This window comes from Mustela putorius, unplaced genomic scaffold, assembly GCF_011764305.1.
Source record: "Mustela putorius furo isolate JIRA1106 unplaced genomic scaffold, ASM1176430v1.1 tig00000242_pilon_pilon_pilon, whole genome shotgun sequence".
In the NCBI taxonomy this organism is placed as follows: domain Eukaryota; kingdom Metazoa; phylum Chordata; class Mammalia; order Carnivora; family Mustelidae; genus Mustela; species Mustela putorius.
This window is the reverse complement of record NW_025421325.1, coordinates 949,810-962,651: the sequence shown is the minus strand read 5'-3', so window position 1 is coordinate 962,651 and position 12,842 is coordinate 949,810. Positions and strand designations below refer to the sequence as shown.

At 36.9% G+C, this 12,842-nt stretch overlaps 1 protein-coding gene across 2 annotated transcripts in view; it reads right to left on the bottom strand.

The window, feature by feature from the left end:
* Positions 1 to 2,167: 2,167 nt before the first annotated feature.
* KLHL2 (kelch like family member 2) overlaps positions 2,168 to 12,842 on the bottom strand; it is a 106,343-nt gene continuing 95,668 nt past the window's right edge. For both annotated transcript variants that reach the window (XM_045078281.1, XM_045078282.1), the window contains 6 exons: positions 10,701 to 10,898; positions 9,758 to 9,859; positions 8,373 to 8,501; positions 7,623 to 7,763; positions 4,454 to 4,597; positions 2,168 to 3,297 (listed from right to left, as the gene is read on the bottom strand). In XM_045078281.1, the coding sequence (XP_044934216.1) occupies positions 3,269 to 3,297; positions 4,454 to 4,597; positions 7,623 to 7,763; positions 8,373 to 8,501; positions 9,758 to 9,859; positions 10,701 to 10,898 (743 nt within the window). In that variant the 3' untranslated portion in view covers positions 2,168 to 3,268. The remainder of the gene's footprint in view (positions 3,298 to 4,453; positions 4,598 to 7,622; positions 7,764 to 8,372; positions 8,502 to 9,757; positions 9,860 to 10,700; positions 10,899 to 12,842) is intronic.

The following is a 12,842-nucleotide window of genomic DNA, read 5'->3' as shown; positions in this document are numbered from 1 at the left end:
AGTACCTGGAATACAGGAAGTGCTCAGAAAATGTTGGTTATCATTTCAGACTTGAAGGCCTACACAGTAGATGTATTTTCTGAATTAGAGCAGGTGTATGTATTGGAGGGGTCAAATTACTATTTTAAATCTTAGACATTTAGAAAGGAAATACAGATAGGGCAGCTCAACTCACTTATTTCCGTACAATAAAGAAATAGGAGGTTCAGAGAATGTTAACAAAAATGGTAATTTATTGAGGGTCCTCTGTATTCCAGGCATATTCACATATATCATTTCTTTCAAATTCTACAATAACCTTGTGACACAGACACTACACTGCCATTTTAGAGCAGAAAGATAAGAGGCAGAGGTTAAATAACATATTTAAAGTCACAGCTAGCAGCTAATAGAGGGGGATGCAAATGCAGAGCCTTCTTGTTCTTATGCCCTTGGATTTTCCAGTACACACACTGCTTTTTTCTTTGGAGCCATAAAGCAAGGCTGGAACCTCAGAGTCTTGATTCAAAGCATGATTCCACTCTCCCATGTGAACTCCTCTCCAAAATGAGACACTGGCTGCCATACAAGTCAGCAGGAGGCAGTTTGCTCAATACCAAACGGAAACAAGAGGCAGGCTTGTTTAGCCATCACTGTGTAATATTATGCTGTCCTTGTATCTATTAAAGGAGTAATTTCACAACCCATCAGTAGCTGAGATTATAAATACTCAGGTCTTCATGCTATGAGGGAGGATAACAAAAACTAGGAATCATACGCCGGAGTGCACAAGGGAAAGGAAGGGAAGTCAAAGTCTTCCAGCAGTATATGTATCATCCACCTTAACCATAGCCACCAGTGCTTTTGGCCAACAAGGCACATATCCAAGCAAAGCAGGCAGCAGAGTTGCTTCATAATGCAGGTACCCAAATCTAGCCTTGAGCTCCACTTGAACCTGGTACTGTTTTCTTGACAGGATTTCTGAAACGCCTCTCTGCCTTAACTTATGGTCTTTCTCGTACAATAATAGAATAAGCCAAGAATGCTTTTATATGCCCCCCCCCTTTTTAAAGGGGGCATTCCAAACTGGACAGAGGGGTGTGGGGGAGCAGGGTATATCCAAAGCCTCTGAAGACCGAGTTACGAATCTACCTACTGACAAACCTTGGCAAACTACTTTACAGTCTAGCTATTAAAGCTTCAAAGCAAGTAAAAACAAAGAGATACTTGACACGCTAATATCTAAGACTTTGCTACCTTAATAGATTGCATTTCAGGAAAAGCTTAATTTATTTTTTAGATAAATCTTAATTGATAATTCACAGAGGTTTCATGGAATATCAGTGTTTGGAAGTGACTAGGAAGATACTGACACACATTTTCCTTGATGCCGCTGAAAACAGTTAATTAGATCTTCAGCATGTTTGTTGACATTGGATGTGCTTGGAGCCACACTAATGCAGGAATTCATTCTTTCATAAGGTAAGCAGAGGCTCTTTCTTTTTCTGATTAAATTCTTTATGTTTCCATTTATAATTAAAAGTTCAAGTAAGTATTAAATATGGTTCTATGTTTAAATTTCAGTACTCTGTACTAAACTAAATGGAAATTTTATCATAGGTCTAATTCTTGCTCTTGATTATCGATTGTTCTGGCTCAACTTCTTTTCATGCTAACCTTTTAAATTCTCTTCTGAGGCATAGCCACTGCATCCCATCACACTTTTCTCCTCATTCTCCTTCCCTCCCCTCTGCACCCTCTCAGGGATCCACAACCTAAGCTGTCCATCCCAATGGACAAGCTCTAATTCCTTCAATTCCTTTGATTTGTATCAAAACCACAATTTATGTCTCAGTTGCTCTAGAGTGGGTATTTTTTCTTTGACTTACTTTTTGGTCCTTTGCTATTTGTTTCATTGTCATCTATCTTGTTCTCATAGTAGGGACAGAGGAATATAAAAACTCGAAATTTCACCAATACTTGCAAGACTTTTCCCTGATGGCTGAGATAACTTTTTCTTGGATTACAATTTTCAATGACTTCACTTACTGATAACAGACTTGCCTTTTACGTTCTTTTGGCAACAAGTTAAAAATGCTGATTTGTTAAGTTAGAAAATGCAAATTAAAAAAAAAAAACAGACAACTTTCTTAATATGAAACTAAATAGATAAAAATCAAGGACAATGTGAAACAAATAATATACAAACTTTTATTCAAAGATATTCAAGAAAGACATGTTTTGGTCATTTTAAAGTGAGATTAATTGAAGATCCCAGAAAAACTGTATTTGATCAACACACATGGCTACTCACAGAAAGTTCTCTCTTCTGTTAATAGCAGCTAAATTTATACACACAGAAAAAATTCTTAAGACCATGCAAATTCAGCTGAATTCCATACATTCATTATATTCATCAAAAACCTGCAGTAATGTTCATGCCAAAGTGTTACTTTAAGAAAAAAATTAAAAATACACACCAAAACATGACCAAGATTAAACTAAAGGAAATAATAAATAAGCATAATTTATATTTTATTTAAAAAAGTTTGGCATCACACATATTCAAGTGTGTTACACCATGTTCATTCCTCAGAAGTGGCATTTTAAAGTGTTAAGCATTGTTAAATATCAAAAAATACAACTCTGTTTTACAATGTAGTACTGGCATAATTCAAAGTACTGTGCCAATTATAAATAGTATAATCAAGTTTCAAACATCTTTTCAAACATATTTAAAGGAAAGCATATAGACACACATTTATATGCACACAATTTATTATACTCATGTAATCAAAGATATTTTATAAAAGCAAACAGTTTTATCCCTCAGCAAGTTTGTATACTTACACAGATTTTAATACCTTTTCAAAGATTTTTCAGTTCCTGTGTATACCGATTTTCAAGAGAAGGAATTAAGATAAAATTTAATTTTACAAGAACACACATTACTTTATCATCCTTCACAAAATAATCCATAGTCATTTGAGGTTGGTAAGAACTAGTCTGTAAGAAAGCAACTGTTGTCTAAAGACCACAGAATAAGTACTGTAGTCCTGGTTTCTTATTAAAATTCAGTAAGCTGCTGCTCATTGCAGAAAAACCCTATGCAGTACTTCTACCAAAAATAATCTTCAGTATCTGAGGCCTATTAAGGCAGCCGATCTGATCTTCTGCTGAGACTTAAAGAGCAGCCACAAGTGGAGAAGTGCTAGACTCTGAGTCGCTTCATAAATACGTGGTGAAGCCTGCTTTTCATGTGTAAATACGCCAAAAATGTCCTTCTGGCTCATAATGGTTTATCAATAACTGTGACGCCTGAGCAAAGAAAGAAAGAGAACAGATGGTCATAGGCATCATTCTGTACCTCTGAGAAAAGAGTGAATTCTTTATTATTGAAACAATAGGGACTGAATGAATCAGTGTGTTTTCAAGATCTTTCCTCAACTTGAATACTGCTATCATTTAATCTAAATGACAGTGAGATCTCTACTTAGTTATGGACCAGAACTACATCAGACTACTTAATCCAGAACTACTTTTTTGCTCTTTATGGTTATAATTAAGAGAAAATAATTTTTCTTAGAAAATATCAAAATCCACTTAATACTCAAAGGGATACAAGAAACTTTGTGGGGTGATGGATACTGTCATTATCTTGATTGTGACTGATGGGTTCACAGGTATATACGTATGTCAAAATTAATAAACTTGTACAATTTAAGTATACACTATTCTGTATCAGTTATATCTCAATAAAAAGTTATTAAAAATTTCACCTAATTTTGAGCCATATTATTCTGGGAGCCTACTATATATAGTTCTTCTGTTAGGTGTTGTTTTGGATGATACATGAACAACAATGATGGCTAATTAATATAAATTCTTTTCTCTCCACTCCTGGGTAAATATTAGAATAAATATTAGAATTTAAGTCAATATACATATATCTATCATTAGAATAATATGTAACATACAACTGTAAAGACTCATCATTATATTGATTAAAGATTATTACTATTTCTCTTACTAAGAGAATGGACCAAAAATGGTATTTTATAATTCACCCAGGGTCATGTGTAACTAAGAAAAATCACTCCACAGTTTCACTACAGTACTATCACATGGCACCCTGCCAGGGGAGATGCTGTAGTGGTCATATTTCTTGGCTATCTGAGTAATGAAAGCCTTGCCACATAATGAACTCCACTCTATGCATACAGATTTTAGCCACATTAAGTTTTATTATATGATTCTGCACTAGAAAGTTTTGGGATTTTGAATTCAAATGACTGCAGAATGACAAAACAATACCAATGCTTTATTTTAGAATATATACATCCAATAGGGAATAAGAAATAAACTTTGAGAAAATTCTCCTTAGAATATTCATAATATAAAAATCATGATGATGTATTTTTTCCATCTAATAGAAGACTGTAAGAAGACTGTAAGAAAATCGGACATTTATTACCTGCGTAACTTCTCCCTGTGCTCATACAAGATGACACAACTGTCCATTTATCAGTCGTTGGATTATAATATTCTACAGATGCCAGGTTACAGGAACCATCATCCCCGCCAACTACATATAACAGACCATTAACTGCACAAACTCCTTTAAAAAAATTATGCAGAGAAAAAACAGTTATTTTAAAAATCTGTGTAAATATACATATTCCTTTATGTATTTGGTGAGGTGGTCCAAAGACCCTTATTTCCTTGAAAAGGGTTAAGAAGAGAAAGTGGTGAACATGAAAACAATTCCCTTTGTATCTATAGTCTAATACCACTTCCGAGCTCCAACTTCTTCCATTTATGCAGTAGTTGTTTTATATGACCACTAAATGATATGAATTCAGAAATGATACTGAATGGTTACTTTATCTCCTATAAGGAGAGAAAGCATTATTTATTTCATTATTACTAAAATAACTCATTTTTTTGTAAAAATTCAAAATATCTAGAAAAGTACATATAAAAAAAGATCACCTCTAATTCTGTACTAATTAGAATAATGACCATTGAAATTCTGATCACTACTTTTGCTGACTCTTATCTATGCATATATACTCAGATACTTCTTTTCTTTAACCTTAAAGTTGCTTATACTACACACACTGCTTTATTACGCACCCACCCCCAAACAACGTACCTTGGACATTTCCCTAAGTTAATATAGATCTACATAATGTTTAATGGCTGCATAATATTCCATTTATAATACCATAACATGATTGTCTTTTGCTGATAGATATTAAGTTATTTTCAGTTTTTTTATTTTTTTAAGATTTTTTATTTATTTATCTGACAGAGAGAGAGAGAGAGATCCCAAGTAGACAGAGCAGCAGGCAGAGCAAGAGGGGGAAGCAGGCTCCCTGCTGAGCAGAGAGCCCGATGTGGGGCTCGATCCCAGGACCCTGAGATCATGACCTGAGCTGAAGGCAGAGGCTTAACCCCCTGAGCCTATTTTCAGTTTTTTTTGCTCTTATAGTAATGTTGCAATGAACAAGAATCCCTCTTACATACTTTTTTGCATACCTAGGCAACTGTTTTCTAAGTATAAATTTTTACAAAGAAAACTGAGTTAAAAAGTAAACTTGTAAAAGCTCTTTATTTTAATATATACTTTAAAAGCATACTTTTAATAATTTTAAACAAGGTTCAGAACTAACTGGTACTAGAGAGCATCACAACGACCAGAGGATGTTGTTCACACACTGGTTTCTGTAGTTTTGTAGATGGTTTTGCTAACCTAATTAACAGATGCTTGTAGATTTTTTTTTTTTTTAATTTATTTGTCAGAGAGAGAGAGAGTGTGAACACAGGCAGAGGGAGAAGCAGACTCCCTGCCGAGCAAGGAGCCTGATGTGGGACTCGATCCCAGGATGCTGGGATCATGACCTGAGCCGAAGGCAGCTGCTTAACCAACTGAGCCACCCAGGCATCCCAACTTGTAGATTTTTTTTTAAAGGTTTTATTTATTTGAGAGAGAGAATGAGAGAAAGCGAGAGAGAGCATGAGAAGAGGGAGGGTCAGAGGGAGAAGCAGACTCCGCCAAGCAGGAAGCCTGATGGGGGACTCTATTCTGAGACTCCAGGATCAAAACCTGAGCCAAAGGCAGTCACTTAACTGAGCCACCCAGGCGCCCTGCTTGTAGATTTTTAACATAACAAAATAATGAGTCCAAATCTCTATATAACATTTAAAAGTACTCTACCAATAGTATCTTTTTTCTTTTTGTTAAAGATTTTATTTATTAGAGAGCACAAGCAGGGGAAGTGGCAGAGGAGCAGAGGACCCGATGTGGGGCTCAGTGTGGGGCTCAATCCTAGGACCCTGAAATCATGACCTGTGCCAGAGGCAGACGCTTAACTGACTGAGCCACCCAGGCGCCCCAGCAGTAGTATCTTCTGTGCAAATGGAATGGATTTTCGCTACTCAAATTCAGTTTTGTTACTATTCTAATTTCTTAACAAGAAGCAAATGTGAATTTCTTGACAAGAAGCAAAAGCAAAGTTTAATATAGTTCAGCTGTTTAAAAAGCAAGAGCAGGATGATAGTTCTACATATACAATTTACTGCCTTATTCTTTTAGCTAGAAGAAATGAGCTAATTTTGATTTGGAAACAATAAAACAGGTAGCAGGGGAAAAAAATCAGACTATTCCAGTGTTTAGGAAAATAATGAAAGCTCAGAATGCAAGGCACAGGTACATATTACTGTGGCTTTTCTAACCTGATATGTATTGGGGTCAAGCACTTATTCTACTTAGGGCCCAGATTTGTGGGTCTTACCATGGTTCTGGATTATCTATAACTAAGAGATTTTTGGTATCTCACCAAATACAACTGACTAGATGATGGGAAAGGTGCTTGTAGTCCCATATACTAGTCTCCCTTCATAATCACACAACTTAATTAGAAATTTTTTTAAAATAAAGAGAGATTAAGAAGAGCATTTGGGGGGGGGGGTGGCAGGGTGCCTGGGTGGCTCAGTGTGTTGAGCCTCTGCCTTCAGCTCAGGTCATGACTTCAGGGTCCTGGGATCGAGCCCCACATCGGGCTCTCTGCTCAGCAGGGAGCCTGCTTCCCTTCCTCTCTCTCTGCCTGCCTCTCTGCCTACTTGTGATCTCTGTCTGGCAAATAAATAAATAAAATCTTTAAAAAAATAAAATAAAATAAATCAATCTTTTAAAAAATTACTTATTGTTGATGTTGTTTTAGCTTTTCCAATTTCAGAAATCATGAACTATATTAAATTAGGGTTAGCTTCTTCAGATTCAGATAAACTACTAGCTTTTTACCTCATACAAATACTCAACCAGATAAACTCTTGAGGACTGGAACTCCAGTACACAATACATGATATGTATGTATACACTCAAAAATATCTGTGGTAAGAATGAATGAATTTAAGCATCAAATATAGAGGGCTCTTCCTCTGATTTAGTCTACATTATCACCAAAAAGTAGCCACTAAGCTAGGCATTCACTATATAAGATTACTATATGTTTCATTTTAAAGAGCTAATCTACTAGGAAACCCAAACCAGTAAAAGAAGAATGAAAATATACAGCAATGCTAGTAAAACTCCGAATACAAATCAATATAAATTCCATAATTGTAAGCTAGACAGATACCTGCATTTCTTCTGCACATGTTCATATCTGCAACCTGTCTCCATGTATTGGTGGTGGGATCATACACTTCAACACTTTTTCGTACTAAAGGACCATCATGACCCCCAACAGCATACAGTAAGTTGTTTAACACACCAACACCTATAAAACACAAAGAACCAAACTATAGTAGAGTAAAAGTGACAAATTTATAAGATCCTAGGTTTTATTCAAATGATTTTAAAAGTAAGTCAATATTAAAGCACACAAAAAATGGAAATGAATTGGTCTGACAAATGAGAATCTCAGTAAGAACTACTATTCTAAAAAAGGCATGTCGAATACAATAAAAATAGTATGAGGGTGAAACACAAAGAGGGAAGTCCTTTAATATAATGCTTCTGAAAAACAACTTTCACAGTAAAAGCAAACCAGTATTAAAGGATAAAACTTGTAAGAAATGGATATGAAGAGACTTGATTATGAAGTTCAGTAAGAACTAAGAACAAAAACTCAAAGAATGCCAAATAATATAAATAATTAAGTGATACAAGTGCCTTTAATATAGTACTTAGGAATTGTACAAAGTGATATTTAAATATAGCTATCCACCTACCTGCCTAATTCAAAGGAGATTTAACAGTGTCATTAAAATCAGGATATGCAATATATTTTCTGGTAATATAAAAAGCAGCCAATGAATCATTTCACTTGTTTATTAATTCATTCCCATCATTTTCATGTTTTAATCTAAATGAGTTGCCTACATACCGGCTCCGCTCCGTCTGGTACTCATTTCTGCTATATATGACCACTCGTTTGTTGTAGCATTATAGCATTCTACTGTGCTAAGACATTGACGTGAAGCTCCATCATAACCCCCTACGGCATAGAGCAAACCTAAACATGGAATCACAAAGAAAGCCAGAATCATCAAAAGCTATTTCTTCAAGGCATTAAGTATTTTCCTCTACAATAGCAGTTTCTCTTTTATTATTTTTATAAACTATAAAGATACTCCCTAGTGGTGACCAAAGGCATTATAAAACTACATTATGAAGCTCTGCAGGGCATCTCTGATGATATTAACTTAAAATTTTCATCAACAAATCTGAAAAATAACGTACATTCATGCATCTTTGGATAACATTTGGTAAGGAAACAATATCGTGGGAAACAAATACCTTGGTAATCTTAGTAAAATGGGAAAAAAAGTTAAATCAAAAATTAATACCAGTATACAGTGAAATATTATTTGGCGATAAAAAGAAATGAGGTACTGGTAAATGCTACAACACAGATGAACCCCAAAAAACATTACTTTAAATCAAAGAAGCCAATCACAAAAGAGCACATACTGTATTATTTCATTAATATGAAATGTCCATTAGTGGGAAATTTATACATAGACAAAGTAGATTAGTGGCTGCTGAGAGCTGGGGAGATGGGGGTGACAGCTAAGGGAAGTGGGGCTGCTGCTTGGGGGAATAAAAATGTTCTAAAATGAATTGTGATGTGTGCACATTGAAATGTACACTTTAAATGGGTGAATTGTATGGTATGTGAATTATATTGCAATAAAGCTGTTCTAAAAAAAAGTACAAAGAATTATACCAATAGTGGGGAAGGAGTGAGAACCCACAAATCTGCCAAGGGAGATTTAAAATTTAAAAAAATTGCACCAAAAAATAATAGTTACAACCTTTCTTAAGCTCTTTCGGTGGACAAGGTAGGATATAAATAATTGTGGCAACCCATCCTCCTAAATGTGAAACAGCCTTTCTCCAGCAATAAAATTTTGCACATATGTCCTCTGATTTGTTCCCTTAACAACTGAATTGAGAGCAGTTAACAGTTTTATATAGGTTACAAACACAGAGAGAGAGAGAGAAAAAAAAAAGAATGGGATGAAAAAGAGGACAGAAGGAGAAAAAGGAGGACTGGAGAACAAGGGCTTCCACAGTTTAGTTTATATACACAAGCCAATTTTTAAAAAATGATAAAATTTTACAGCGGCTCTTCCTTTCCTTGTTTAAATGATCATGTGCTTGCCCACTGAGAAAACTGGTGTTCAGATTATTGGAAGGATCACTCTTAGCAATCAAAAAGTCATACGTGCCTGGAAAAATTCACCTGAAACAACTATCAGCACCCACCTCCGACAACACCGACACCCACGCTGCTCCTCCTCGTGTTCATTGGAGCCACGTGAAACCACTCATTAGACTTTATATTATATGCTTCCACAGATGATAAACCTGTAATAAAGCACAATGCTCTTCATTTCCTCCTCTAACAAAAAAAAGTAAGGTAACTGTTCCTTTACATATATTACTAGGGAAAAGTACTTCAGGTATGTTAAATTGGTCTAAATTAAAAGAGGAAAATGGTGGAATGTAAACAGCAATTACATGATACATAGGACTAACCTTTTTTCCCCAGGGCTCCTATCCAAGCTACTGACACTTCTTAGCTTTTTAAACATGGTAAGAGGACAGTGATACGCATAAAGAAGAAAATTTATAGACTTAAGTACTCTTCCACTATTTAAAAGAACTCTTAAAAAAATATTTATTTATTTATTTGAGAAAGAGAGTACGTGAGCACAGAGGGAGAGGGAGAAGCTGAGCAGGGAGCCCAATGCGGAACTTGATCCGAGGACCCAGGATCATAACCTGAGCCCAAGGCAGATGCTTAACTGACTGAACCACCCATGCACCCCTTAAAAGAACTCTTGACGGGAGCTTTTAAACTTACCTTCATAATACCTGTTAAAACACTCAAAAGTCTCCAACTAAATTTGCCACAATTTATTCCCTAAACATGATTGCTATGTTAATTTTTTTTTTTTTAGATTTTATTTATTTATTTGACAGACAGAGATCACAAGTAGTCAGAGAGGCAGGCAGAGAGAGAGAGGAAGGGAAGCAGGCTCCCTGCTGAGCAGAGAGCCTGATGCGGAGCCTGATGTGGGGCTCGATCCCAGGACTCTGGGATCATGACCCGAGCCGAAAGCAGAAGCTTTAACCCACTGAGCCACCCAGGCGCTCCTGCTATGTTAATTTTAATACAAGATAGAAAAGACCAAAAGAAAGCTACCTGTGCTGCCATCAAAGCCTCCCACAGCATACAACAATCCATTCAGTACAGCAGCTCCCAAAGTGCTTCTGCGGTCCCGCATGTTTGCAACGCTGGTCCACTGATCTTTCACGGGGTCATAGGAATCTACAGTGCGGACTCTCAAAGAGCCATTAAAGCCACCGACAGCAAAAACAAGCCCAGCCATGTAGACCATCCCTGCCAAAGAAATCCAGCAGTTAACTATGAGTATGCAGCCAGACAACCCCACTATCTTAAGGCTGCGTCCCCCTAAGTCCACAGCTGTTGTCAGAAAACAAACTGCTCTTAGGAGAACACCAACTAAATAGAACTCTATTCATTAGCAAGAATATCTAAGCACTATATTGTCCTCCTTTCCAAGATTATTAAAAAATGCAGTGGTGTGGGCTGAGGCATTATTTTGACTCTTGGCTTTTTCAAATATTTATTTACAGACTTAAATACTGAGGCAATATTTGCCAACTGCTTAAACCTGTATACAGCTCCCACACCTTTCAATTTTGGATCTTCCACTCTATATGTTTATTCTCAATTTGCATAATGTACTGCCAGTTTATCATGTTAATGAGCTAAATCAGGGGCTGTGTAGAAACTATGAGCCAGGAGTGGTTTTTACATTTTTTAATTGGTGAAAAACAACCAAAAGAAAACAAGTATTTTGTGACACAGGAAAAATTACACGAAATGCAAATTTCTACACCCATAAAGTCTCACTGGAACACAGCCCCACCCATTCATTTATGTAGTGTCTAGGACTGCTTTCACACTGCAGTGGCACTTGAGCTGTGACAGAGACCATATAACCCACAAAGCCTGAAGTACTTATTTTCTGGTACGGTAAAAAGTTTGCTGACCCTGGGCTAATGAGAGGTTAGGGAATCCCTGGATGGAGAAGCCAAGTTGCTAGCCTCTGGGTTGAATCACTTTCTCACTTCTCTAAGCTTTTTCCTGTGGTTGTCCTGATCTGAGCAGCTCCTCTTACCACCCATTCTGCTTTCTTCAAGTTTCAAGTCCCAGTGAAAGTTCCACGTTCTCTCGAACTACTTTAGCCTGAAGAGATTACCTCTAGCTCCTGAACCCCCCAGAGCAAATTGCACCTAGATACGCATTTGAGGTTAGTAAATCTCGCACAGTCTGAATTTTCATCACTATACACTGTTCCAAGTTTTACTGGTCTTCAATTCTGTAGTGCTTCTGTCACGGCTCAGCTTGGGGCAGGCACAGTGCGTGACAGTTCTCTGAATCCAGCTGGGAGACCAGGAATCAGCAGTCCAAAGTGCTGATCAGCTCAATGTTCCATATGATGTCATCAGGCAAGGCACAGACCACGAACCCCGACTGTCTTAGCCTGTGGTGCTTGATTCCCCAGCTCCCAAAATATGTATGGATGTGCAGTCCTTCCTATGGCATGAAGACTCTTTACAGTTCAAATGAAACTGCCTGTGTTGGCAGCTCTCTGTCGGGGAAAGGAATGACTTTTCAGTCCCTGGTTCGATGAGGAAATGAATACTCAAGTTACTTTCCTGCAAATCTCAAGGATTTGAGGAGAGCTGTGGGCAACAGACAATTTAAGTACACAGAGAACTAATGAATGATGAAGAGTAACCCCTGGATTTCCTGTGTGCCCTTGATAAAGAAAATGTGGTATTTCTCCTATGAGGGAACAGAGCAGGCAGTATGAATCATGAGGAACGCTGGGGAGTGTTCACTGTGGGAATCTGGACCACTGCAGTGTTCATTTTCTTTTCTCTCCAAACAAAACAAAAATCATGTCTCAGAGATATACAATATGCTTAGCAAGTGCTAGGGTATTTCAGGTGATAAGGAAGAAAACGACGTATTGAGTCCAAACACTCTGGGTGGAGAGGGGGTGAACTAAAAGAACTGATACTCCCTAAAGTTACAGGGAAGCCCCCAAAAGTTTGAGTAATTTGGCCAGAATTCCACAGTTAAAGGGCATCAACTCCAGTCTGAAGTGGGTGGGGAGGCACATTGTGCCTTTCACGAGGGCACAATGAAGGTAAAATTTACGCATGAAAAATACACTTTGGAATGAACCTAGTCTAATGAGTTATGATGCAATAAAAAGGAAATTGAATCAGGAATCAGATATGAAATGAG